Raw genomic sequence first — 26,587 nt, 5'->3', positions numbered from 1 at the left:
ATTGATAGATTTGCGGATGTTGAACCACCCTTGCATCCCAGGAATAAATCCCACTTGGTCGTGATGGATAATCCTTTTAATGTACTGTTGAGTCCTATTAGCTAGGATCTTGTTGAGAATTTTGGCGTCCATATTCATCAGGGATAATGGTCAGTAATTCTCCTTTTTGATGGGGTCTTTGGTTTTGGGATCAAGGTAACGCTGGCCTCATAGAAGTAGTTTGGAAGTTTTCTTTCTGTTTCTGTTTTTTGAAACAGCTTCAGAAGAATAGGTATTATTTCTTCTTTAAATGTTTGATAGAATTCCCCTGAGAATCCGTCAGGCCCTGGACTCATTTTTTGGGAGGTTTTTGATCACTGCTTCAATTTTGTTACTGGTTATTGGTCTATTCAGGTTGTCAGTTTCTTCCTGTTTCAGTCTTGGTAGTTTATAGGGTTCCAGGATGGATTCATTTCTTCCAGGTTGCTTAATTTATTTGCACATAGTTGTTGATAGTAATTTCTAAGAATTGTTTCTATTTCCTTGGTGTTAGTCGTGATCTCTCCTTTTTCATTCATGATTTTATTAATTTGGGTCCTTTCTCCTTTCTTTTGGATAAGTCTGGCCGTGGCTTATCAATCTTATTAATTCTTTCAAACAACAAGGTTCTAGTTTCATTGATCTGCTCTACTGTATTTCTGGTTTCTAATCCATTGATTTGTGTTCTAATCTTTATTATTTCTCTTCTGCTTGGCTTAGGCTTTATTTGTTGTTCTTTCTCCAGTTCTTTAAGGTGTAAAGTTAGCTTTTGTATTCGGGATTTTTCTGAGTTTTCGAGAGAGGCTTGGATGGCTATGTATTTCCCCCTTACAACCTCCTTTGCAGTATCCCATAGGTTTTGGACCAATGTGTTTTCTTTCTCATTGGTTTCCATGAATTGTTTAAGTTCTTCTTTAATTTCCTTGTTGACCCAAACATTCTTAAGCAGGATGGTCCTTAGCTTCCAAGTGTTTGAATTCCTTGCAAATTTGTTCTTGTGATTGAGTTCCAGTTTCAAAGAATTGTGGTCTGAGAATATGCAGGGAATAATCTCAGTATTTTGGTATTGGCCGATACCGGATTTGTGACCCAGTATGTGGTCTGTTCTGGAGAAAGTTCCATATGCACTTGAGAAGAATGAGTATTCTGTTGTTTTAGGGTGGAGTGTTCTGTACATATATCTATGAAGTCCATCTGGTCCAGTGTGTCATTGAAAGCTCTTGTTTCTTTGTTGATCTTCTGCATAGCTGATCTGTCTATTGCTGAGAGTGGAATGTTGAGGTCTCCTACTATTAAAGTATTATTATCAATGTATTTCTTTGTTTTGGTTAAGAGTTGGCTTATGTAGTTGGCTGCTCCCCTGTTGGGGGCATAGATATTTACAATTGTTAGATCCTCTTGTTGGATAGACCCTTTAAGAATGATATAGAGTCCTTCTGCATCTCTTACTACAGTCTTTTTTTTTTAACAATAATTTTTTATTATGTTATGTTAGTCACCATACAGTACATCCTTAGTTTTTGATGTAGTGTTCCATGATTCATTATTTGCGTATAACACCCAGTGCTCCATGCAATACATGCCCTCTTTAATACCCATCGCCGGCCTATCCCAATCCCCCGCCCTCTCCCCTATGAAGCCCTCAGTTTGTTGCCCAGAAGCCACAGTCTCTCGTGGTTCATTCCCCCTTCTGTTTACCCCCGCCTTCATTCTTCCCTTCCTTCTCCTACCCATTTCCCTACTATTTCTTATATTCCATAAATGAGTGAAACTATATAATTGTCTTTCTCTGCTTGACTTATTTCACTTAGCATATTATCCTCCACTCCCGTCCATGTTGCTGCAAATGTTGGGTAGTCGTTCTTTCTGATGTCTGAGTAATATTCCATTGTATATATGGACCACATCTTCTTAATCCAGTCATCTGTTGAAGGGCATCGCGGCTCTTTCCACAATTTAGCTATTGTGGACAAAACCTGCTATGAACATTGGGGTGCATATGGCCCTTCTCATCACTACATTTGTATCTTGGGGTAAATACCCAGTAGTCCAATTGCTGGATCACAGGGTAGCTCTATTTTTAACTTTTTAAGGGACCTCCACACTGTTTTCCAAAGTGGCTGTACCAACTTGCATTCCCACAGTGTAAGAGGGATCCCCTTTCTCCACATCCTCTCCAGCAATTGAGGTTTCTTGCCTTGTCAATTATTGCCATTCTAATTCACGTAAGGTGGTATCTCAATGTGGTTTTGATTTGAATTTCCCTAATGGCTAATGATTTTGAACATTTTTTCATGTATATGTTCGCCATTTGTATGTCTTCATTGGAAAAGTGTCTATTCATATCTTCTGCCCATTTTATGATTTGTTTACTTGTTTCTCATGTATTGAGTTTGAGAAGTTCTTTGTAGATCTTGGATACCAGTCCTTTATCTGTAGTGTCATTTGCAAATGTCTTCTCCCATTCCGTGGGCTGCCTCTTAGTTTTTTTGACTGTTTCCTTGGCTGTGCAGAAGCTTTTTATCTTGATGAAGTCCCAAAAGTTCATTTTTTCTTTTGTTTCCCTTGCCTTTGGAGACGTGACTTGAAAGAAGTTGCTGTGGCCGATGTCAAAGAGGTTACAGCCTATGTTCTCCTCTGTGATTTTGATGGATTCCTATCTCACATCAAGGTCTTTCATCCATTTGGAGTTTATCTTTGTGTCTGGTGTGAGAGAGTGGTCAAGTTTCATTCTTTTGCATGTAGCTGTCCAATTTTCCCAGCACCATTTATTGAAGAGAGTTTCTTTTTTCCACTGGATGTATTTTCCTGCTTTGTCAAAGATTAGTTGCCCATAGAGCCGAGGGTCCATTTCTGGGTTCTCTATTCTGTTCCATTGGTCTATGTGTCTGTTTTTGTGCCAGTACCATGCTGTCTTTGTGATCACAGCTTTGTAGTATAGCTTGAAATCAGGCAACGTGATGCCCCCAGCTTTTTTGTTCCTTTTCAACATTTCCTTGGCAATTCGGGGCCTTTTCTGGTTCCATACAAATGTAAGGGCTGTTTGTTCCGGTTCTTTGAAAAAAGTCATTGGTATTTTGATCAGGATAGCATTGAAAGTGTAGATTGCTCTGGGTAGCATACACATTTTAACTATGTTTATTCTTCTGATCCATGAGCACGGAATGTTTTTCCATCTTTTTGTGTCTTCATCAATGTCTTTCAAGAGTGATCTGTAGTTTCTAGAGTATAGAAGTATAGAGTATAGTTTACATCTCTGGTTAAGTTAATTCCAAGATATCATATGATTTTTGGTGCTATTGTAAATGGAATCGATTCCCTAGTTTCTCTTTCTTCAGTCTCATTGTTCGTGTATAGAAATGCAACTGATTTCTGAGCACTGATTTTGTATCCCGACATATTACTGAATTGCTCTATAAGTTCTAGTAATTTGGGGGTGGAGTCTTTTGGGTTTTCCATATAGAGTATCATGTCATCTGCGAAGAGTGACAGTTTGACTTCTTCTTTGCTGATATGAATACCTTTGATCCCTTTTTGTTGTCTGATTGCTGTTGCAAGGACTTCTAGTACTATGTTGAATAATAGTGGCAAGAGTGGGCATCCATGTCGTGTTCCTGATCTTAACAGAAAGGCCTTTCAGCTTTTCTCCATTGAGAATGATATTTGCTGTAGGCTTTTCATAGATGTTTTTTATGAAATTGAGGAATGTACCCTCTATCCCTACACTCTGAAGGGTTTTAATCAGGAAAGGATGCTGTATTTTGTCAAATGCCTTTTCTGCATCAATTGAGAGGATCATATGGTTCTTGACACTTTTTCGTTGATATAATGTATCATGCTGATCGATTTGTGAATATTGAACCATGCTTGCATCCCAGGGATGAATCCCACTTGGTCATGATGGATTATCCTTTTAATGTACTGTTGGATCCTATTAGCTAGGATCTTGTTGAGAATTTTGGCATCCATATTCATCAGGGATATCGGTCTGTAACTCTCCTTTTTGATGGGGTCTTTGCCTGGTTTGGGGATCAAGGTAATACTGGCCTCAAAGAATGAGTTTGGTAGTTTTCCTTGTTTCTATTTTTTGAAACAGCTTCAGGAGAATAGCTATTATTTCCTCTTTGAATGTTTGATAGAATTCCCCGGGGAATCCGTCAGGCCCTGGACTCTTTTTTGGGGGGAGGTTTTTGATCACTGCTTCAATCTCTTCATAATTAATCGGTCTGTTTAAATAATCAATTTCTTTCTGTTTCAGTCTTGGTAGTTTATAGGTTTCCAGGAAGGCATCTATTTCTTCCAGGTTGTTTAATTTATTGGCATAAACTTGTTGATAAAAGTTTCTAATGATCCTTCCTATTTCATTGGTGTTGGTTGTGACCTCTCCCCTTTCATTCATAATTTTATTAATTTGGGTCCTTTCTCTATTCTTTTGAATAAGTCGTGCCAGTGGCTTATCGATCTTATTTATTCTTTCAAAGAACCAGCTTCTAGTTCTGTTGATCTGCTCTACTGTGCTCCTGGTTTCTAATTCATTGGTCTCTGCTCTAATCTTGATCAACTGCCTTCTCATGCATGGGTTAGGCCTGTTCTTTTGCTCCAACTCCAGTTCTTGAGGTGAGAACATAAAGACTGATTTTAGATTTTTCTGTTCTTTTGAGTGAGGCTTGGTGGCTAAGTATTTTCCCCTTAGCACTGCCTTTGCAGTGTCCCATAGGTTTTGCACTGATGTGTTTTCCTTCTCGTTGGTCTCCAAAAATTGTTTCAACTGATTTTTAATTTCTTGGTTTACCCAATCATTCTTGAGCAGGATGGTTCTTAGTTTCCAAGTGTTTTAATTTCTTCCAAATTTTTCCTCATGTTTGAGTTCCAGTTTCAAAGCATTGTGGTCTGAGAATATGCAGGGAATAATCTCAGTCTTTTGGTATTGGTTGAGACCTGTTTTGTGACCCAGTATATGGTCTATTCTGGAGAAAGTTCCATGTGCATTCGAAAAGAAGGAGTATTCTGTTGTTCTGGGGTGTAGTGTTCTGTATATATTTATGAGGTCCATCTGGTCCAGTATGTCATTCAAAGCTCTTGTTTCTTTGTTGATTTTCTGCTTAGGTGATCTATTTCTGATAATGGAGTGTTGAGGTCCCCTACTATTAATGTATTTTTATCTATATGTCTCTTTATTCTGGTTAAGAGTTGGCTTGTCTTTCTACCTGCTCCCCTGTTGGGGGCATAGATATTTATAATTGTCATATCCACTTGTTGGATACATCCTTTAAGAATAATATAGTGTCCTTCTGTATCTCTACAGTCTTTAGTTTAAAATCTAATCTGTCTGATATGAGAATTGCTACCCCAGCTTTCTTTTGAGGTCCATTGGCATTAAAAATGGTTTTCCATCCCTTCACTTTCAGTCTGGATGTATCTTTAGGTTCAGAATGAATCTCTTGTAGACAGCAAATAGAGGGGTCATGTCTTTTTATCCAATCTGCAACCCTGTGGCATTATGGGAGCATTTAGGCCATTCACATTGAGAGTGATTATTGAGAGATATGATTTTAATGATATCATGCTGCCTGTGAAGTCTTTGTTTCTATAGATTGTAAATTTCTGTTCTGTATCACTCTTGGAGTCTTTTTACTTTTATAGAACCCCCCTTAATATTTCTTGTAGGGCTGGCTTGGTGGTCACATATTCTTTCAGTTTCTATCAGTCTTGGAAGGTCCTTATCTCTCCATCAATTCTGAATGACAGCCTTGCTGGATACAGTATCCTTGGCTGCATATTCTTCTCATTTAGTACCCTGAATATGTTTTGCCAGCCCTTTCTGGCTTACTGGGTCTTTGTGGACAGGTCTGACATTATTCTGATGTTCCTCCCTCTGTTCCTAAGAAATCCCTTCCCCCTAGCCACTGTCAAGATTGCTTCCTTGGATCTAAGATTTACAAATTGTACTATTATATGTCTGGGTGTCGGTCTATTCTCATTGATCTTGAGAAGGGTCCTCTCTGCCTCTTTGACACGAATGCTTGTTTCCTTCCCCAGAGTAGAGAAGTTCTCAGCTATGATTTCTCAAAGAAATCTTCTAGACCTCTCTCTCCACCCCGTCAGGGATCCCAGTAATTCTGACATTGGAACGTTACATGGTGTCATTAATCTCTCTCAGTCTCATCTCTTGGGCTTTAATCTGTTTTTCCCAGGCCTCCTCGGTTTCCTTCTTTTCTGTCATCTTCTAGGTCACTAATTCATTCTCCTGCCTCGTGTACCCTGGCAGTCAGAGTATCCAGTTTAGACTGCATTCAGTCATAGCATTTTTAAGTTAGGCCTGATTAGATCTCATTTCTGCCCTTAAAGATTCTATATTGTTGCTAATATTTTTCTCAAGCCTAGATATCACCTTCATAATTATTACTCTGAAGTCTATTTCCGACATCTTGATTATACCCATACCCATTAGGTCTGTGGCAGCAGCCACAGTCTCTGATTGTTTTCCTTTTGGGGGGTTCCTCCTCTTAGTCATTCTGTCGGGGGTGGTTGAAGGAATGTACAGAGTCCACAGTATTAACCACGAACCCAGCAAGATGCACCTGTTTTATAGGGACCCTAGGGTTGTCGTCCTCTTGTTCTTCCAGCCTGTCTTCTGGGGGAGGGGCCTGCTCTGCTATTAGTCAGGCAACCCTGCTTGGGCAGAGTCACCCTGTCCCCCGTGAGGGTGGCGGGTGTCAGTAAAAACCGGTTTTGGGGGGCTCTTGTTCTCTGGTGGCTTTCCCAGGTGGCTTCCACATCTCTTCCGTGAGAGCAGAAGTGACCACAACCAAACCTGTCTCAGAACAGAGAGATCACAGTCTGCTCTTCACTGAGCTCTCCAGGACTACACAGTCTCCGTTTCCGTCTGCGCTAAAAACCACAACCTCTCCCTGGTTGAGCACCCCACAGCAACACTCCCAAGGGTCGAGCCCAGGTGGGACATCACTGCCCTCTGTACCTCTAAAACCGCTAGCCACATCTGGTTGGCATGTGCACCCACCACCCCTGGATCCTGTCTGGGGGGCTGCTCTAAAGTCCTTTCCCTGCTGCTACTGCCCTGAGTCTGTGCCTGGTCCCCAGTGTGGTACGCTTTTGCGCTCTGGTGTTATATCTCCTTCCCGGGGCCAGCTTATGGCGGTTCCCTCCCCCTTCTGTTTGTCTTCTGATATCTCTCCACAGAATCACAGTTCCATGCTTCATATACCTCAAGGCCGGAAATATTCTGTTTGTAGAGATCCAGATATATATTCTTACACCTCAGGCTGATTTCACGGGTGTTCAGACTGGTTTGGTAGATATCCAGCTAAATTCAGGGGACCGGTTGAAATAGGGTCCCCTCCACCATCCTTTCCATCTCTCCCAGGCTCCCCATTTCTGTTTTCTTTTTTTTTTTAAAGATTTTATTTATTCATTTGACAGAGATAGAGCCAGCGAGAGAGGGAACACAAGCAGGGGGAGTGGGAGAGGAAGAAGCAGGCTCCCAGCGGAGGAGCCTGATGTGGGGCTGGATCCCAGAACGCCGGGATCACGCCCTGAGCCAAAGGCAGACACTTAACGACTGAGCCACCCAGGCACCCCCAGGCTCCCCATTTCTAAGCCAGATTTTTTTTTTTTTTAGCCAGTAAGAAAAGCCCTTTACAAAAAAAAGTTTGTCAGTCCCTGCTATTGATGGTACCTATGGTTCTTCCTGTCTAATCCTGGGAAGAATAAGTACAGGTCCAACTGGAACATTCTGAGAACCCTGTCAACCCTAACTGCTGCCCAACTTCTTGAATCTCTAAGCATCATTGTCTAGAAGGAGTAATCTTACAGAAAAAAAAAACTGGCAGCACCTGAGAAAGCGTTCTGGGTGTTGTTGAAGGGAGTGAGTCAGTAATTACAGACCCCTGCTCCTGACTGCCAGCTGACTACAATGACCATTTCTGTTTTCAAATATTTTTCCAGCTTATGGATATTTCATGGTACTTTTTTGCTTTATGTGGATATTTAGAGTGGGTAAATAGAGGTTATTTGGGTATTTTTAACCAATGCAATACTTAAATTAAACTTCTTTGGGAACCCTTGACTGTGGCAGTTTTGCTTTACTCACCTTACTGCATGGGCTTCCCAAAAGATGTATGTGCTGGTCTGCACACCCCTCAAGGTGGAGGCCTCTTTCACACATCCCAAGATTTGGAGGATTGAATCTGTTTACCAAGATATACCCATAAACATTGGCCACCTGTGGGAGAATGTATTTAAGACACTGAGTTCTGCCTTGAGTTGTCTGCTTTGTAGGCCTTCACTCAAGTCCTTAATGGAACAAGAGACATGGTAGCCCACAGGCCAAGGGGAGGGAACAGAAAGGGAGCTGATGGGCATAGAAGAGAGCAGAGGGGAGATGCCTCCTCCCCAGGTGCCTGGTCTTGTGTGAGCCTGCTGGGTGTTTGGGAGTCTCTAGAAGTCATTACTGCCCAAGGGTCAGACTGTATGTGGTTCCTAAAACTAGGGCTTTTACACTCAGCTTTCTGCTTTCTTTGGTCACTGACAGCTGCTCAGTGAGGCAAGATAAGAACTTTTGAAATTATGTCTTAATTATTTTTACCCATTGCTGCTAAAAGATTTAACAAATATTTTCAGAGATACATGCACAAGAACTATTGACATGTCTTCTAAGTATGTCATTTACCCTTTGTGGATACCATTTTCAGTGTCGAGAGTAGAAAGTTAGGCTCCAGTGTTTGTAGCAGCAATGTCCACAATAGCCAAAATATGGAAAGAGCCCAGATGTCCATCAACAGATGAATGGATAAAGTAGAATATTACTCAGCCATAGGTAAGAATGAAATCTTGCCATTTCAATGACATGGATGGAACGAGAGGGTATTATGCTAAGGGAAGTAAGTGAGTCAGAAAGAGACACATACCATATGATCTCACTCATACGTGGAATTTAAGAAACAAAACAGATGAACATGGGGAAAGGAAGGAAAAATAAGATAAAGACAGAAAGGGAGACAAACTGTAAGAGACTCTTAACTATAGGGAACAAACTGAGGGTTGCTGGAGGGGAAGTAGGTGGGGGGATGGGGTAACTGGGTGGTGGGCATTAAGGAGGGCACGTGATGGAATGAGCGCTGGGTGTTACACGCAACTGATGAACCACTGAACTCCACCTCTGAAACTAACACTACACTATATGTGAACTAACTTGAATTTAAATAAAATCTTGAAAGAAAGAGCCCCAATATATAAAATTATATCTACATTTTATGTTCTTTTATTTGGTGATAGCTTGTGGCAATATTATGTTTATTTTCAATATAACAGGTTAAAGGTTATTGAAAATGAATTGATACAGGCATCAACGAAGAAATTTTCTCTGGAAAAGTTTTATAAGGAGCCCAGCGTTTCTAGCATACAAATGGTGGATTGTTGTAAGAGGCTTCTAGAACAGTCACTGCCTTACCTACAAGGGATGCATCTCTGCATTTCACATTTTTATTCTGTTATGCAAGATGGAGACCTTTGTATTCCTTGGAATTGGAAGGATGGAGAAGCCATTAAGTAACACAGAAATCTGTATTATTTTTGAAGAGATAAGAAACTGTTAAACTTATTTAAATCCACAATTTGATATAACAGTATTATTTACATATTACAAGAACAAAGTTTGTAGAACTTTTTAAAAAATTAATTTCTGCTACAACACTTGTTTTAAAAGGTTTTATCTCCCAGTTTTATGGTGTTTCTTATCTGGCAAGATTGGGTAAAAAGATGTTAGTGAAAGAACATATTTTTAGCAGTATGTAAATGAGGGATTCTACAGAGTTAAGGATATCTATATTTATATGAGTGAGTGTGGGTAGGTGTAAGCAGGTCTCATTCAGCAACTCACTCAACATGCGACTTTATAGTCACATCGCGCGTGTCAGCACAAACGTGTATTTTGCAGCCAGTAGGGGAGACCGATGGGTAGCAAAAATTAGATAACCAGATTTTTCCTGAGAGAAAGAGAAGGGGAAAAAAGCAATTGGATGTATGTATAGTATTGACATTGTCATAAGCAGTCTGATACAGTTTGTTAAAACATCTTTGTGACAGAAAATTTAGGTTTAAATCCATAAGTTTTCCTACCCATTAAAATATTATAACTGTTGGTAGCATGGCACTAACAGACAGTAAATATCTTTGAATCAGTGAGGTGACTCATTTGTTTTTGTGGAGAAACTATCTAGAAAAACCCTTGCTTGTTTCCCCAAGAGTTCTAGCAAGTAGGGAGTGTAAAATGGTTCAGGCCATTCAGGATTTCTGTCACCCCCGCAACCCCGGTCTTCCTGTTCCTACCAGTGTTTTGCACATGGGGTGAGGCCCCTTTGAGCTGCCCCTTGTGCATGGTTGTGTGGACTCCCTGAGGCCACAGCACAGCTCAGCCCCCAGGGACACGGGGGAGACACAGGGCCTTCTCTCCACAGGTGTTTCCTTTCAGATAATATATTTCACCAGATCCAAAACCTCTTTGGCTCATTTCTCAAGGAGGATAAGGCGAATCCTAATTCAGGACACCATTTTTGTAGCCCCTACTGCTGAAGAAATGGGAAAGGAATTTTTTTCCTACAGTGCATCAGAAAGAAAAGGAGCTGTTAACAGCCATTCTTGAAGTACATTTCAAATTTATCTAAAACACTGTTATTTAAACTGTTTAAATTCAAATTCAAATATATGTTCAAAAGAAATAGTGACTTGTAATTTTTCTCTTCAAACCTTCAGTAACAACTATATTGAGGTTTTTTGGTTTTTTTATTTCTTTTTTATAATGTAAAAATGTTGCCTATAAAGAAATTCCAGAGCCAAATGATGGGGGTGAAAAATTCCTTCCTTAAAGAGTACATAAGAAAACTTACTGAAATAAGGTTTGGATTATGCCATTTCTAAAATCAACTAATAATAGAATCCATAGTATTGTTTTGAATTGGACTTTGTCTCAGAACTGATTGTTGTTAATAATATAATAAATAATACTTAATCAGATTGTTTTTCTTGTTATTCACTTATTAATAGTTCTACAACTATTGTGACGTAATAGGAAGTTACAAAAAATTGATGGCCTATTTGACCTCCTCTCCCAATCTAACATAAAAGGGAAAACTCTGTGCCACCACTGAAAACTGGCACAGGATCAGACCCCCCCAACTATAAAGCCGTGGGTCAGAAATGGTCTCCAAAGGGACCTGAGTCCCAGACCCAGGCCAGACCTCTCCCAAGGAAGAAGAAGGCCCTGAGCCCAGGCTGTCCAGTCAGGGAGGCATAGGTCCAAAGCCACATCTGTCTGCAGGACAGGTCCCCCCAGGCCCTATGTCCTCCTTTATTTCTTAAAGACCTCCAGGTCTAGGCAGCCCACCTGAGCTAATGAGAGGATGGTGGACATTGAGAAATGGATAGGTGAAGCAAGGGGGTCGGGGCTGTGTCAGGAGGCGGGGCAACCCTGCTCCCCCTGAGGCCTGGCAGCAGCCTGGGCTCTGGGACCCCACAGGTGCCTATGGGCATCGTTCTTAGAGCAACATTTGCACACTTCTGCCCCAAAGTTCATCACAGCAGCTAATGTGGAGGAAACCGGTTCAGCACTCACGTTGTGTGGCCCACAATGGAGAAGGCCAACAGATTTCACCCTCAGAATCTTTTGGAGGCTGTTCATTTTTCATCACCTCTGTCAATACCATGGGCACTGGCCCAGACCTGGTACCAGCACGCATGAGCCAGAGACTTCCAAGGCAGCAGGACAGGCCGTGTGGTGGGCGGAGGGGCAAATGATCTGTATGGACAGCAGCCTGTGCCTCACTTCCACCCCCACCCAAAATGCAGGATTTTTCAAGAGTAAAATCTTTACTGAGGGATTTCCTAAGATCTTTTTCTTGTTAGTGATTGAGCAAACACTTAGGAGGCACCGGCTCTATGCAGGCCTTGTCCTAGGCACTGGGAACACAGCAGAGACAGAGCAGACAAGAGCCTGTGTTTTGTATGTTTCTTGGGGCTGACACAAATTACAAACCGGGGGGCTTAACACAAACGCATTCCCTCACAGTCTTGAAACCAGAAGTCCAAAGTCAAGGTGTCAGTGGGACCATGCTCCCTCCAGAGGCCCAAGGGGACATTCTTTTCTTTGCTTCTTCCAGGCTCTGCTGGCTGCCAGTGTTCCTGGCTTGTGGCCACATCACTCCAATCTCTGCCTCTGTGGTCACATCGCTGCCTCTTATTCTCTGTGTCCTCTGTCTCAGAACTCACCCTGTTTGAAGAATGCATGTGGATAGGCATAGGGCCTAGTGGATAATTTAGGATGAGCCCCTCCTCTCAAGACCCATTACTTAATCACGCTCGTTGCTATAGAATGTCACATTCACAGGTCCCAGTGGTTAGGACGTGAACATATCCTTTAGGGACATGATTCAATCCACTGTACTAGTGATTTGGGGTCACCATTGCAAACCCCATTTGTTGTGGGCTGCCCTTGAATGACTTGCAGAGGGAAGAACCCACCATCTGTGGGCAACATGCCAGTTCCACCTGAGACCCTGGTAAGGTACACACTCTCTCTTCCTACCTGAGCATTATTTCATATCCACTAACCTTCCCAAAGTTAGAGTTTCCTGGGATTCCAGCCTCTACTTAGCCTACCAGCCTCTACTCGGCCTGGTCCATCTTCTGCACGGCAGCCACGCCCGCTCCATCAATGTCTCCAGCGCCTCGTTGGTCAGCTCCCGCCGCAGCTCCCGACTGCCTTGGGGCGCCACGATTGAGTATATGCTCTGACCAGCCCGGGCACAGCCCTGGCCTGGACCATGGAGATCTCGGTCAGGAGCCTGTAGCACACCACCACATTGCACTGGGGGATGTCCGGTCTCTCTTTGGCCACACTTGAGGCCACCAGGAGGTGCAGGGTGCCAACCCAGAACTTCCGGATCACTTCTTGCTGGTCTCTCTGGGTCATGTGGGTGTTCTGGCTGCTGGTCCCTGCCCCAATCAGCAGGTCAGCCCTGACGTCCACGGTCTGCAGGCCCGGCTGCTGCCGGAGCCAAAGCAGGAGGGAGGGAGTGCTCTGGCGGGTTCGGGTGAAGATGATGCCCCGGGGGCTGTCGTTGCTCCCAAACTGCTCCCTCAGGATCTGTTCTAACATCTCCAGTTTGGGGTTCTCCAGGCTGCATGTTGCCAGGTGGGCCAGCTCATTTTTGTAATCATCGAACAGCACCAGCAGCCAGCGCTCGGCCTGCAGGACCTGGGTCTTCGTGGTGCGCTCCCTGTCATAGAAATCCGGCAAGTCCAGGGCGTCCACAGCACGGACCGTGTCGTGGACGAGCAGCCCGTCCTTATAGCGCCGCAAGTGGAGAGCACACGTCCGGCGCTGCTGGAGGCCGGCCTCGGCTGCATGCAGCCTGGCTCAGCTCTACCACTTGCTGCTCATAATTCTGCGTCTCATAGTCCTGGCTCAACTCGGGCATCTCCAGGAAGTCGTGGATTCGGTCCATGAGCTTCTTCACTGTGTCCCCAAACGGGTCCTGGATGGGGAGAGGCCGTGAAGGGATTCCCACGCACGTGGGGGTGGGGGGCAATGAGCCCCCGGTGAGGGCGCTGATTTCCACTTGAAGCCGGACTCCTGCTGCCACGTCCGTGTTTGAGAAGGAGCTCCAGACAGAAGCGCGCTGGGATGTGAAGGAGTCCCGGCTGGAGGCTGGGGTCGGGGTCCTGCACCTGGCTCCTGCTCTGCTTCCACTTCCTACGTGCCCTTGACCTCCGGCCTTAGCACAGCAATGTCTAAGACCTTGTACAGCCCTGTCACAGCAGACGCCAGGGTGTGCACCGCAGGAGAGCCTCTGCACGAAGGGCCCGACATGTATGCTTTGCAAAGTACTCCACAGGGTTTCTACAGGTGCCCGCAGAGGCATCGGAGTCAAACCAACCAGCAGGCTGTAGCCTATTCACTGGTTGGTTGAATTGGTTCCAGCTTCTCGCTTTTCTAATTCGCCTGCAGTGAGCTTTTCTGCGCACATGCTTCTCTTCTCTCCCTGGGCTGCTGGGTTCCAGGTTAGAGCTGTGTTCTCGGCCCTCTGTGCCAGTTACCCACTTGCCGGGGCTCAGTGTCAACCCACCCTTCCTACATGCTCTGCAATACCAGACAGAGTCCCGTAAGCTTCTCCCCTCCAGAGTGAGCACCATGGTAAACTTTTTCAGTAGAGCACACTGGATGGGCATTGCAGGAGGCCGGAGCCCGTCCTGCTGGTTCTGGAGGCTACATGGTCAGAAGTATGAGTATGATGGCGTCCGGCAGAGAACTGCTCCAGCCATAGGCCCAGAACACATGGCCCCTGCTGGGCCTGGTGGCCCTCTCCACACTGTGAGTGCCTGGCCTCCTGCCACCTGGTGTACCCAGGGCCTCACCCATCCCTGGTGCCTGGTAACATAGATACAGACAATGAAGTTGAGCAGGCCTGGCAGACAAGCTTGCTCACCCTTATACTGTGCGGGGGTGTGGGGGGAGGAAACTGAGGCCAAGAGAGGCAGGGTTCTGACTGGGTCACTGGACACATTGGCTACAGAATCAAGGCTGGACCACAGGCCTCTGCTCCTCACACCCAAGAAGGGGGATTTCCTGGGATCCTCAGGCTGAGACAGTGTTTCCAAGCCCCTACTTACCGCCTCCAGCCCAGCATGACTGAACCAGTCACTCCATTCCTGGAGGGTCGAGTGGCTGCCCATTGTCCCACCAAAGCATCATCTGAAGCCTAACCACCAGGGAAGGCAGAGCTAGAAGGGTTGTCTGCCCAAAGGCTCTCTCAGGCTCAGGTTGCCTCAAAGAGCACTCCCGGCAAGGCTCTAGCCCCTGCTCAGGACAGCCCTGAGTGCTGCCCCCTGGGCTGGGCACAGAGGCCTGCGGGTCCCACTCATCCTGGCTTGTTCCTGCCTCAACCAGAGAGGTATCCTTCTGGCTCTGGCTGGGAACCAAACATACTGCTCTGCTACCGACATCGGAACCAAATTCTCGAACTCCAAAAACTTAAGAGCAAAATACCAAGGTGGCTTGGGAGGTAAAAGAAGGTCTAGAAAACATTATGTGTCAAAATCTAAGTTAAATTTATATGGGGTTTGAAAGCATTTGGTGTGTTCTTCTAAGAACTCTGCTCAGAGTTCTGTGTGCTTCCAGGGGAGGCAGAAGCATCATCGACGTAAGCATGAAGGTATACAGCTGGCAGGCCACTCAGGAAGGTGTGGCCACACAAATACTTTCAAGTTCAAAAGGAAAATCGGTTATTCCCAGTAAGGACATTTTTCAGCTTGCAGGTGAAGGCCCAGGGGGCAGAAGGGATGGGAGGAAAGGAAGGCACTGGGGACAGAGGGACTTGTCCAAGGGGACCACATGTTGGTGGAGCGTGTCCTGGTGGTGAGATGGTGATGGGAATTGCTGAAAACGGCAGAGTGCTCCTCGGTCCAGCCTTAGCCAGGCCATGGGTTGCTGTAGATGGGAGGAAGTACCTTGAGCCAGAGTCTTTCAGTGAAGCCTTAGGAGGAGGTGGAAGGGCCACCTTCTGTGCAGGTGTGCTGGACGGGCCCTGAGCACTGAGAGGAGCCCCCTGCATGCTCCCATGCTGAGATCTGGGCCTCTCTTGGGGCTTCTCCAGAGGAGCTGGAGAAGCTTCAGGTGCATCTGCCTTCAGTGGGGGGTAGGTGATTTCTCCAGTTATCTCGTTTACCCAGAAAAATGTATCTAGAGGTTTCTTCCCCTGTCCAAACAGACTCTTAGACATAGCTACAAGGGAGAAAATTGAGACAACATATATGCATCTTCAGTTGTCCACAGCAGGGGCAGAAGGCTCCCTCTACACAACCAGGGTCAAAGGGAGCCACCGACCTCTGGGCTAGGACTAGACAGCCTGTGTCAGGATTCTGTCAGGGAGACAGATGCCTTCCCAAATGCTTCAAAAATCCTCCCAGGACCAGAAGCAGGCCCTACTGGAGGCTCTAGATGAATTTTAGCATCTTTTTAAAAAAATGTCTTTTCAAATTTTTAAGACTTAACCAAGTATACTGAGAAGTATACTTTAAATCCTGACCTAGTTCAGAAGTGTGTGTGTGTGTGTGTGTGTGCACGCGCGTGTGCACAAGTGCATATGTATGTGTGTATGGATGGATACTAACAATTTCATAGAACTTAGATGGTTATGTGCAACAGTCTTGATATTTTCCATGCAATTCACTTCTATATTCCTTACAAAAATGCTAGTTGCTACTCCTTAAACTCATATTTTAAGAAAGCAACAATGATTGATGAACTATAGTTTGATAAACACTGTCTTAGGTTAAGAGGAGAATGGAGAATGCTGGGTCTTCTACAAAAGAGGACAAAAAAAAAATCACCCTTGAAATTTTACAAAAATGTGACCATGTGTGGTCAGCAAAATGGTCCCCCAAAGATGGCCATGCCCTGGTCCTTGGAACTTGTGATTGTTTCATTACATGGCAAACGGAAATTTGCAGATGGAATTAAAATTACAAATCTTAAACTAGGGATTATCCTGTATTATCCAGGAGCCCCAATCTAATCACTTGATCATTAAAGAGCAGAGAGCTTTACCTGATTGAGGTCAAGAGATGTGGCAGGTGGAGAAGTAAGAGAGATTCTAAGTGTGAGAAAGACTTGCCACCATTGGTGGCCTGATGATGGCAGGCCAAGTAGAAACCATGAGAAGGAAATAAATTCTGTCAACAAAATGAATGAGGCTGGAAATGGACTTTCCTCCAGAGCCTCCAGATAAGGGCCAGGGTAGACAGAACCTTGATGTGGATCTTGTGAGACAGTACCAAGCCACACTTACCAGACTCAAGACCGACTGCTGTGGGAGATAATAAATGGCTCTTGTTCCAAGTTACTAACTTTGTGGTCATTTGTTACAGCAGCAACAGGAACTCATACACCATGTGAACACTTTTCTAGGACCGGTGGGAGAGATGGACTGCAAAGCTAAGGTATCCTGCACTCACAGGAAGCCCACCTTTGGCATGGGCCTTAATTAGCCAGTCTGGGGCCTCTTCCTACTTTCTTTCTGTCAAGCTTGTTAATTGCTGCTGCTTCTTTAGAATGGACAATGACTGTCACCCCTACGAAATGTCAAGGTACACTACCTAGCATATCAACCAGGTCAACCATCTTTCAAGGTCCTGACACCTGCATCCTGTGAAACTGTGATTTGCCAACAGGCAGAAAGAATTTCCCCACCTCCCCTGGTGTCCACAAGGCCGTGGACAAGTCAGCACATCCCACATTGACTCCCACAAGAGTGGATTGAATAGCTAGGGCCTGACAAGGAGCTGCGGGACTAGAAAGGTGTGAAGGATTTGAAGCTCACCTATGGAAATGTGCTGAGGTGGAAGTGTCTGTGGAGGGAGCTTCAGAAAGGAGAAGGGCATTAGAAGACTGGGGGCTCCTAGCAACCTGGTCTTTGTTGTGTGAAGTGTTTCCCACCCTATCCCAGCCTAGATTCCGCCTGGTGACCCCAGGCCTCACCAATGTGGCCACACACATACACTTCACCCTCCTGCACTCTGCTTTGTCATAATGTTCCATATACCCTACCTAGAGGGCTCTCTGACAGCTCCCCTTCCCCTATCTACTGTTCCTGACTTCTGCCAGGCCTATCACATGGCTCCATAGCACCATCCATTTTTTCTAGAACATAAACTTATAGACAAGGGAGATGTCCTCCTCTGACAGTTAGTTCATTTTCAGCACAGTGGACACCAGGGGTTCTTGGGTTAGGAAATTCTCATAGATCCACTCCCTCTTCAGCTGAGTTTGGCTCACCCTAGACCTCGTATCCTCTCCATGGCCTCATCTCCTTAAGAATTAGACCTATTCTCTGTGTTGCCATCTGCTGAGATTCTGCTTCAGCCCAGACTCACCTTTAATTCTCACCAAGCAGCCCCTGACTTGGGGCTGCCATGAGCGGGGTCCCCTCCAACCTGGAGCCAACCCAACCTGGGGCTACACAGACCTGGGGCCACCCCCGACCTAAGGAGATACCGACCTAGGGCCACCCTTGACATGGGGCCATGCCACTCAGTAGGTTGAACTGGGTGTCTCAGGGTGCTGGCCCATCATGCTGACAGGAGATGGAGTAGCTGTCCTTTTAGATTGGCCCAGGGCATCCAATAGGCTTTTCTCTTCTCCCCCTCTACTTGGGGCTGCTCAGCAAAGCAGGGCAGTCCATAAGCACTGCTTAATCTGATATCCCTTGCCTTTGAAGATGTAGGTAAAAACAGATTAGGAGACAAACCATAAGAGAGTCTTAACTATAGGAAATAAACTGAGGGTTGCTGGAGGGGAGGTGGGCAGGAGGATGGGGAACTGGATAGTGAGCATTAAAGAGGGCACTTGATGGGATGAGCACTGGATGTTATATGCAACTGATGAATCACTAAATTCTACCTCTGAAACTAATAATACACTAAATGCTAATTAAATTGAATTCAATTTTAAAAAGATAAATGTTGAAAAAAAACAACAAAAAGAAAAACAAAATTCTGACTATCCATTGATCTGCTCTAATTCCTATGAGAAGGATTCCAAAAACAATTTAAACTCAAAAATTGCCTCTCTAAAGTATTTTTTAGCTAAAACTAATGTAAAATATGAGAATCTTCTCCCTCATCAACACCTTTACACAGTACCAGGATTAGCTTCAGATATGGACATATCCATTGCTCTTTCCACAGTTTGTTAAAGACTTTCAGTCAGAAATCATAGATATGTTAGGTAAATAAAAATGTTGTCTGCCAAATCACTTGGTTGTATAAACATGTAGTCAACATTTGGCTATGTATTTTAAGGAGACTTTAGATACCAAAAAATAGAAGTCTCATGAGGAAATTATTTGTTTCATATAGGAGGTATCACTTCCTTCCTTTCCATACATTGTGAATTAATAAGCACTGGTATTAAAAATCTTGACCTGATAGAACTGTCAAGGACCCAAGTTATGTCAAAATCTAATATATGACATTCTCTTTGGTATGTGGGCACATCTCAACTATTTGCTGTCCTTACAGAGAAAAATGATAAGATGTCTAAAGCCAGTTTCCTCTAATTTTTTGTATCCTACTTCCCCCTCTCTTTCCCTCCTTTATTAAACCATGTTTCCTCTTTTGGGGCTTTAGAAAGAATACTTAAGAGCTTCCAGGGAGGAGGAGTTAAGATGGCAGAGGAGTAGGGGGACCGTAAGCTTGCCTCATCACTCAAACACAGCTAGATAAATATCAAATCATTCTGAACACCCAAGAAATCGATCTGAGGACTAAGAGAGCACACCACATATCTAGAGATAGAAAAACTGACACATCGTGGAAGGTATTGCTCCAGAGAGTTGGTTTGGGGGAGAAAAGAATTGCAGGTGCTGTGGAGGGGAGGAAGCCCTGATCGGTGGTGGGGGGGGGGGTAGCAAAAGAGAAAGAGAGCGAGAAAGAGTGAAAGCACAAGCAGGGGATTGCACAAGAAAACTCTTCTCCAAAACCATTGGCTGGGAAAAGGAGAGGGCTGAATACCACAAGTTTTTATAAGCAGCATAGCTCAAAGTCTGTAGAAGTCCGAGCCATCACCAGGGTCATGTCTGGCAGGCTTAGCAGTGCTCCTGGGTGGAAGGAGGGCAGAGGACAGGAAGCAGGCAGCATGGTCTGAGGATCCCCTGGGTCTCACTGGGAGAAACAGTTCCCCTTCTTGGAGTGCATTTGGGAGTGGTGGCACAGCCTCACCAGGGACAACAGAGCTGGTGGGCATCAATATGCTGCCCTGTTCACTAGTATAGGAACAGAGACACCTGAGGAGGGCGGCAAACTTTGGCTTTTTGCTGTGCTTTACCATAGACTCCAAATCACCACATAGTCATGCAACTGCTTTTCTGGGACAAACCAGCACATGCCACAGTGTGGCAAGACCTTCCCCAAGAGGATCAGCATGGGTCTGCACCTAGCAGGTTCCTAAAATTTGCAGTTTTGAAATCCAGACATGTGCCTGAGATAAAATACAGGAGCACTTTGCCACCTGGCAGGCAGACAGCTCGGATGCAGACAGGATAAAGGCAGGGATCTGATGGAAGCTGGGGGCACAAGAGGGGAGATTGTTCACTCTTCTGTGAAGGCTTCCTGAAAAGAGGTGCAAATTCCCAGATCTGGAGATGAAAGAGCAGGGCGATGCCATTTCCCCCCACCCATTAGCACTGCCTGACCTCAGTGAGCATCACAGCACCCCCCACTGGAGGCTGGACCTCCTTACACCAAGCTCTGCACCCTGCAGATGCATATCCACTATGGCAAATCCACCGGAGAATCAGCACAGCAGGCCACTCCCCACAAAGACTAACACAGATTCCTTGCATGCACCAAGTCTGCTGATCACAGAGTGCTGCAAAGCTTCAGCTCTAGGGGACACAGGATCTAGCTTCTTTTAACAAACAGACCAAAACACACCTAGAAAAACTTGCCACACAGTAGACAAGGCCCAAACATCCCCCACTGCAGGCATGGAGAAACTCCGCAGAGGACTGACCTGAGGGAAGGAGCAGCCAAAACACAACAGCAGAGTGCACACTCTGAAACACCTCCTGAAGCACCAGGCCCAAGACAGTATAGGACCTCTTCTTAATATGACCATTACTCTCAGAAGCAGGAATATAACAGGCTTTCCCAACAACCACACAAAAAACAGTGACCTATACAAAATGACAAGACAGAAGAATTCACCCCAAAAGAAAAAAAAACAGGAAGAGGTCACAGCCAAGGATCTAATCAAAACAGATATAAGTAAGATGTCTGAACCAGAATTTAAAACAAGAGTCATAAGGATACTAGTCAGGCTTGAGAAAAGCATAGCAGACACTAGAGAATCCCTTACTGCAGAGATAAAAGAGCTAAAAACTAGTCAGGCTAAAATTAAAAATGCTAAAACTGAGATGCAAAACTGACTGGAGGCAATGACAATGAGAATGGATTAAGCAAAGAAACAAATCAGTGATATAAAAGATAAAATTATGGAAAATAGAGAAGTTGAAAAGAAGAGGGAAAGAAAAATATTGGATCATGAAAGTAGACTTAGGAAACTCAGCAACTCCTTAAAGCATAATAACATTGGTATCATTCAAGTCCCAGAAGAAGAAGAGAGGGAAAAGGGAGCAGAATTCTTTGAGCAAATTATAGCTGAAAGCTTCTCTGACGTGGGGAAAGAAACAGACATCAAAATCTCTATGCCAAGAGGCATAGAGAACTCCCACCAAATTCAACAAAAGCTGGCCCACACCAAGACATACTGCTGTCAAATTCACAAAATACGCAGACAAGAAAAGAACCCTGAAAGCAAGGGGGGGGGGAGACCTTAACCTACAATGGAAGACAGCAGATGTGTCCACAGAAACTTGGCAGGCCAGAAGACAGTGGTCAGGTGCTGAATGACGAAAATATGTAGCCAAGAATACATTATCCATCAAGGCTGTCATTCAGAATAGAAGGAAAGATAGAGTTTCCCAGACAAACAAAAGCTGAAAGAGTTGATGACCACTAAACCAGCCCTGCAAGAAATATTAAAGCAGACTCTTTGAGTGGGAAAGAAAGACCAAAAGCAACAAAGACTAGAAAGGAAGAGAGAACATCAACAGAAACACCAACTTTACAGGTAACACAAAAGTACTACATTCATATATTTCAATAATCACTCTGAATGTAAATGGACTAAATGTTCCAATCAAAAGATATAGGGTATCAAAATGGATTAAGAAAAAAAAAAAAACACCAAAAACCCATCCCCAAAGAAGAAGCCCATCTATATGCTGCCTACAGGAGACTCATTTTAGACCTAAAGACACTTGCAGATTGCAAATGAAGAGATAGAGAGCCATCTATCATGCTAATGGAAGTCAAAAGAAAACCAGAGTAGCCATACTAATATTAGAAAACTAGATTTTAAACCAAAGACTGTATTAAAAGATTAGAAGAAGTACCTATATCATAATTAAGGGATTTATCCATCAAGAAGATCTAACAATGGGTAGTAAGGAGGGCACATATTGCATGTTGCACTGGGTGTTATACGCAACTAATGAATCACCGAACTTTACATCAGAAACCAGGGATGTACTGTATGGTGACTAACATAATATAATAAAAAAAACCATTAAAATAAAAAAAAGAAGATCTAACAATTGTAAATATTTATGCTCCCAACTTAGGAGTACCCAAATATGTAAATCAATTAATAACAAACATAAAGGAAGTCACTCATAATAATACAAAAATAGCAGGGGACTTTAACACCTCACTTACTGCAATGGACAGATCATCTAAGCAGAAAATCAACACAGAAATGATGGCTTTGAATGACATATTGGACTGGATGGACTTAATAGTATATTCAGAACACTTCATCCTAATTCAGCAGAACACATTCTTTTCAATTGAACATGGAACATTCTCCAGAATAGATCATACCCTGGGTCACAAATCAGCCCTCAACAAGTACAAATTTTCTTATTTTATCAACTCCTTGTTTTTAAGTCTTTTTTTAACTTTCACTTTTACGTTTACATTTTATACATATATTCTTCATTTTTGGCTTCCTTTTACTGTGTTCAATATATATATATATATATATATATATATATGAGTTTTGCTTCTCTTTACAATTTTAGGATTTAGTGTCTTCTAAAAAACAGACCAAAATACACCCAGGACCAAATGGATCACCCTGTTTTGTCCATCTGGGAGATTATATTCCCCCCCCCTTTATTTTCCCTTTTTCTTCTTTTTGGTTCCTGACCTCTTTGGATTTGTCTGTTGTGTATTTCACTTGGGTCATGGTTGATATTTTTTATTTTGTTTTCTTGTTCATCCATTCTCCTTTGGGCAAAATGAATAGAAGGAGGAATCCACAACAAAAGAAAGAACCAGAGGTAATACTCTCTGCCACAGATCTAACTGATATGGATATAAGTAAAATGTCAGAGCTGGAATTCAGGGTAACGATTATAAAGTTACCAGCTAGGGTTGAAAAAAGCATAAAAGACACAAAAGAATCTCCTGGTGCACAAATAAAATCTAAGAAGGCCAAAATTAAAAATGTTTTAACTGAGATGCAGTCTAAAATGGATGCTCTAACACCTATGGTAAATGATGCAGAAAAGAGAGTCAGTGATATAGAAGGCAAGAGCATGGAAAGGAAGGAAGCTGAGGAAAAAAGAGAAAAACAACTAATGGACCATGAGGAGAGGATTCGAGAGATCAGCAATACCATAAAGTGAAACAATATTAGAATTATTGGGGTCCCAGAGGAAGAAGAGAGATAGGAAACAGAAAGTATATTTGAGCAAATTTTACTTAATCTGGGGAAGGAAAAGGCATCAAGCCCATGAGGCACAAAGAACCCCCCTCAAAATCAATAAAAATAGATCAACACCCTGATATATAATAGTGTAGCTTGCAAATTTCAGAGATAAAGAGAAAATCCTGAAAGCAGCTCAAGACAAGAACTCCTTAACCTACAGGGGTAGGAACATTAGATTGGCAGCAGACCTATCCACACCTGCCAGAGACCGGGCAGGCCAGATAGGACTGGCATGATATACTCAGGGTGCTAAATGAGAAAAACATGCAGCCCAAAATACTTTTAAAAACATGCATCCCAGAATACTTTATCCAGCAAGACTGTCATTCAGAATGGAAGGAGAGATAAAGATCTTCCAGGACAAACAGAAACTAAAGAAATTTGTGGTCGCTAAACCAGCCCTGCAAGAAATATTAAAGGGGATCCTGTAAGTGAAGAGAGAGCCCAAAAGGAGCAATGACAAGAAAGAAATAGAGACAATCTACAGAAACAGTGACTTTACAGGTAACACAATGGCACTAAATTCATATCATTCAATACTTACTCTGAATGTAAATGAGCTAAATGTGCAATCAAAAAAAAAACACCAGGTATCAGATTGAATAAAGAAGCAAGACCCACTGATAAGCTCTCTTCTAGAAACTCATTTAGACCTAAAGACCTCCAGACTGAAAGGGGGTGGACAACCATTTATCATGCAAATGGATATCAAAAGAAAGCCAGGGTAGAAATCCTCATATTGGAGAAATTAGATTTTATTTTTTAATGTTTTTTAAAGATTTTATTTATTTGAGAGAGAGTGAGTTAAAGCATAAGCAGGGGGAGTGGCAGAGGGAGAGGGAGAAGTGGGCTCCCTGCTCCAATCCCAGGACCCTGAGATCATGACCAGACCAAAGGCAGTCGCTTAACTGACTGAGCCACCAGGTGCCCCAGACAAATTAGATTTTAAACTGAAGACTGTAGTAAGAGATGTACAGGGACACTAGATCATACTTAAAGGATTGATCCTACCAGAAGATCTAACAATTTTAAATATCTATGCCCTCAACATGGGAGCAGCCGATTATATAAACCAATTAATAACCAAAGTAAAGAAACACATTGATAATAATAGAATAATAGTTGGAGACTTTACACCCCACTCACAGCAATGGACAGATCATCTAAGCAGAAAATCAACAAGGAAGCAAGGGCTTTGAATGACACACTGGACCAGATGGAATTCACAAATAAATACAGAGCATCCAATCCTAAAGCAACAGAATACACATTCTTCTCAAGTGCACATGGAACGTTCTCCAGAATAGATCACATACTTGGTCACAAATCAGGTCTCAACTAGTAACAAAACATTGGGATTATTCCCTGCATATTTTCAGACCACAGTGCTTTGAAACTTGAACTCAATCACAAGAGCAAATTTGGAAGGAACTCAAACACATTTGGAGGTTAAAGAACATCCTACTAAACAATGAATGGGTCCATCAGGAAATTAAAGTAGAATTTTTAAAAATTCATGGAAATTAAGAAGATGAAAACACAACTGTTCAAAACCTCTGGCATACAGCAAAGGCAGTCCTAAGAGGGAAGAACATAGCAATATGAGCCTCTCTCAAAAAAAATTAGAAAAGTCTCAAATACACAAGCTAACTTTATACCTAAAGGAGCCAGAGAAAGAACAGCAAATAAAGTCTAAGCCAAGCAGGAGAAAAGAAATAATAAAGATTAGAACAGAAATTAATGATATGAAAATCAAAAGAACAGTAGAACAGATCAATGAAATTAGAAGTTTGTTCTTTGAAGAACTGATAAGATCAATAAACCCCTAACCAGACTTATCCAAAAGAAAAGAGAAAGGACCGAAATTAATAAAATCATGAATGAAAGAGCAGAGATCACAACCAACACCAAGGAAATACAAACAATCTTAAGAACATATTATGAGCAACTATATGCCAACAAAGTAGGCAATCTGGAAGAAATGGGTGCATTTCTGGAAACTTATAAAACCGAAACAGGAAGAAATAGAAAACCTGAACAGACCCATAATCAACAAGGAAATTGAAGCAGTAATAAAAAAATCTCCCAACAAAGAAGACTCTGGGGCTAGATGGCTTCCCAGGGGAATTCTACCAGACATTTAAAGAACTAATACCTATTCTTCTGAAGCTGTTTCAAATAATAGAAATGGAAGGAAAACTGTCAAACTCATTCTATGAGGCCAGCATTACCTTGATCCCAAAACCAGGCAAAGACCCCATCAGAAAGGAGAATTACAGACCGATATCCCTGATGAATATGGACGCCAAAATTCTCAATAAGATCCTAGCTAATAGGATCCAACAGTATATTAAAAGGTTTATCCATCATGACAAGTGGGATTTATTCCTGTGCTACAAGGGTGGTTCAACATTTGCAAATCAGTCAACATGATACATCACAATAACAAAAGGACAAGAACCATATGATCCTTTCAATTGATGCAGAAAAAAAATTTGCCCAAATACAGCATCCTTTCTTGATTAAAACTCTCCACAGTATACAGATATAGGGAACATACCTTAATAACATAAAAGCCATCTACAAAAAGCCCACAGCGAATATCATTCTCAATGGGGGAAAACTGAGAGCTTTACCGCATAGTACTAGAAATTCTAGCCTCAGCAATCAGACAACAAAAAGAAATAAAAGGCATTCAAGTTGGCAATGAAGAAGTCAAACTCTCACTCTTTGCCGATGACATGTGGACTTGTCATGAGGGAAGGACATAGTAATACAAGCCCCTCTCATGACTTTATGTGGAAAACCCAAAAAACTCCACCCCAAAATTGCTAGAACTCATACAGCAATTCAGCAACATGGCAGGATATATAGTCAATGCACAGAAATCAGTTCTATTTCTATACACTAACAATAAGAAGGAAGAAAGAGAAATTGAGGAATCTATCCTATTTACAATTGCACCAAAAACCATAAGATACCTAGGAATAAACCAAAGGGGTAAAGGGTCTGTACTCTAAAAACTACAGAACACTTAAGAAAGAAATTGAAGATGACACAAAGAAATGGAAAAACATTCCATGTTCATTGATTGGAAGAATAAATATTGTGAAAATGTCTATGCTACCCAGAGCAGTCTACATATTCAATGCAATCCCTATC

At 43.0% G+C, this 26,587-nt stretch overlaps 2 protein-coding genes across 19 annotated transcripts in view; one reads left to right on the top strand and one right to left on the bottom strand.

Moving 5' to 3' along the window:
• Positions 1-11,049, top strand: part of TCAIM (T cell activation inhibitor, mitochondrial) — a 70,155-nt gene extending 59,106 nt beyond the window's left edge. For all 18 annotated transcript variants that reach the window (XM_045798369.2, XM_045798368.2, XM_087870025.1 and 15 more), the window contains one exon: positions 9,349-11,049. In XM_045798369.2, the coding sequence (XP_045654325.1) occupies positions 9,349-9,589 (241 nt within the window). In that variant the 3' untranslated portion in view covers positions 9,590-11,049. The remainder of the gene's footprint in view (positions 1-9,348) is intronic.
• A 3,487-nt stretch (positions 11,050-14,536) lies between these two features.
• LOC148108355 (uncharacterized protein C3orf86-like) lies at positions 14,537-15,927 on the bottom strand. The gene has a single exon (XM_087870034.1). The coding sequence runs from the start codon at positions 15,810-15,812 to the stop codon at positions 15,300-15,302; it is 513 nt and encodes a 170-aa protein (XP_087726160.1). The 5' UTR covers positions 15,813-15,927; the 3' UTR covers positions 14,537-15,299.
• Positions 15,928-26,587: the final 10,660 nt, after the last annotated feature.

The sequence above is a fragment of the Ursus americanus genome, chromosome 20 (genome assembly GCF_024610735.1).
Source record: "Ursus americanus isolate L20-20 chromosome 20, mUrsAme1.1.p, whole genome shotgun sequence".
Lineage (NCBI taxonomy): Eukaryota > Metazoa > Chordata > Mammalia > Carnivora > Ursidae > Ursus > Ursus americanus.
The sequence above is the reverse complement of the archived record's forward strand: the minus strand, read 5'-3'. Positions and strand labels throughout refer to the sequence as shown.

Bases quoted from the DNA above. Each gene is read 5' to 3' on its own strand.
- LOC148108355 (XM_087870034.1), bottom strand. From the start codon at position 15,812: ATGTCTAAGAGTCTGTTTGGACAGGGGAAGAAACCTCTAGATACATTT.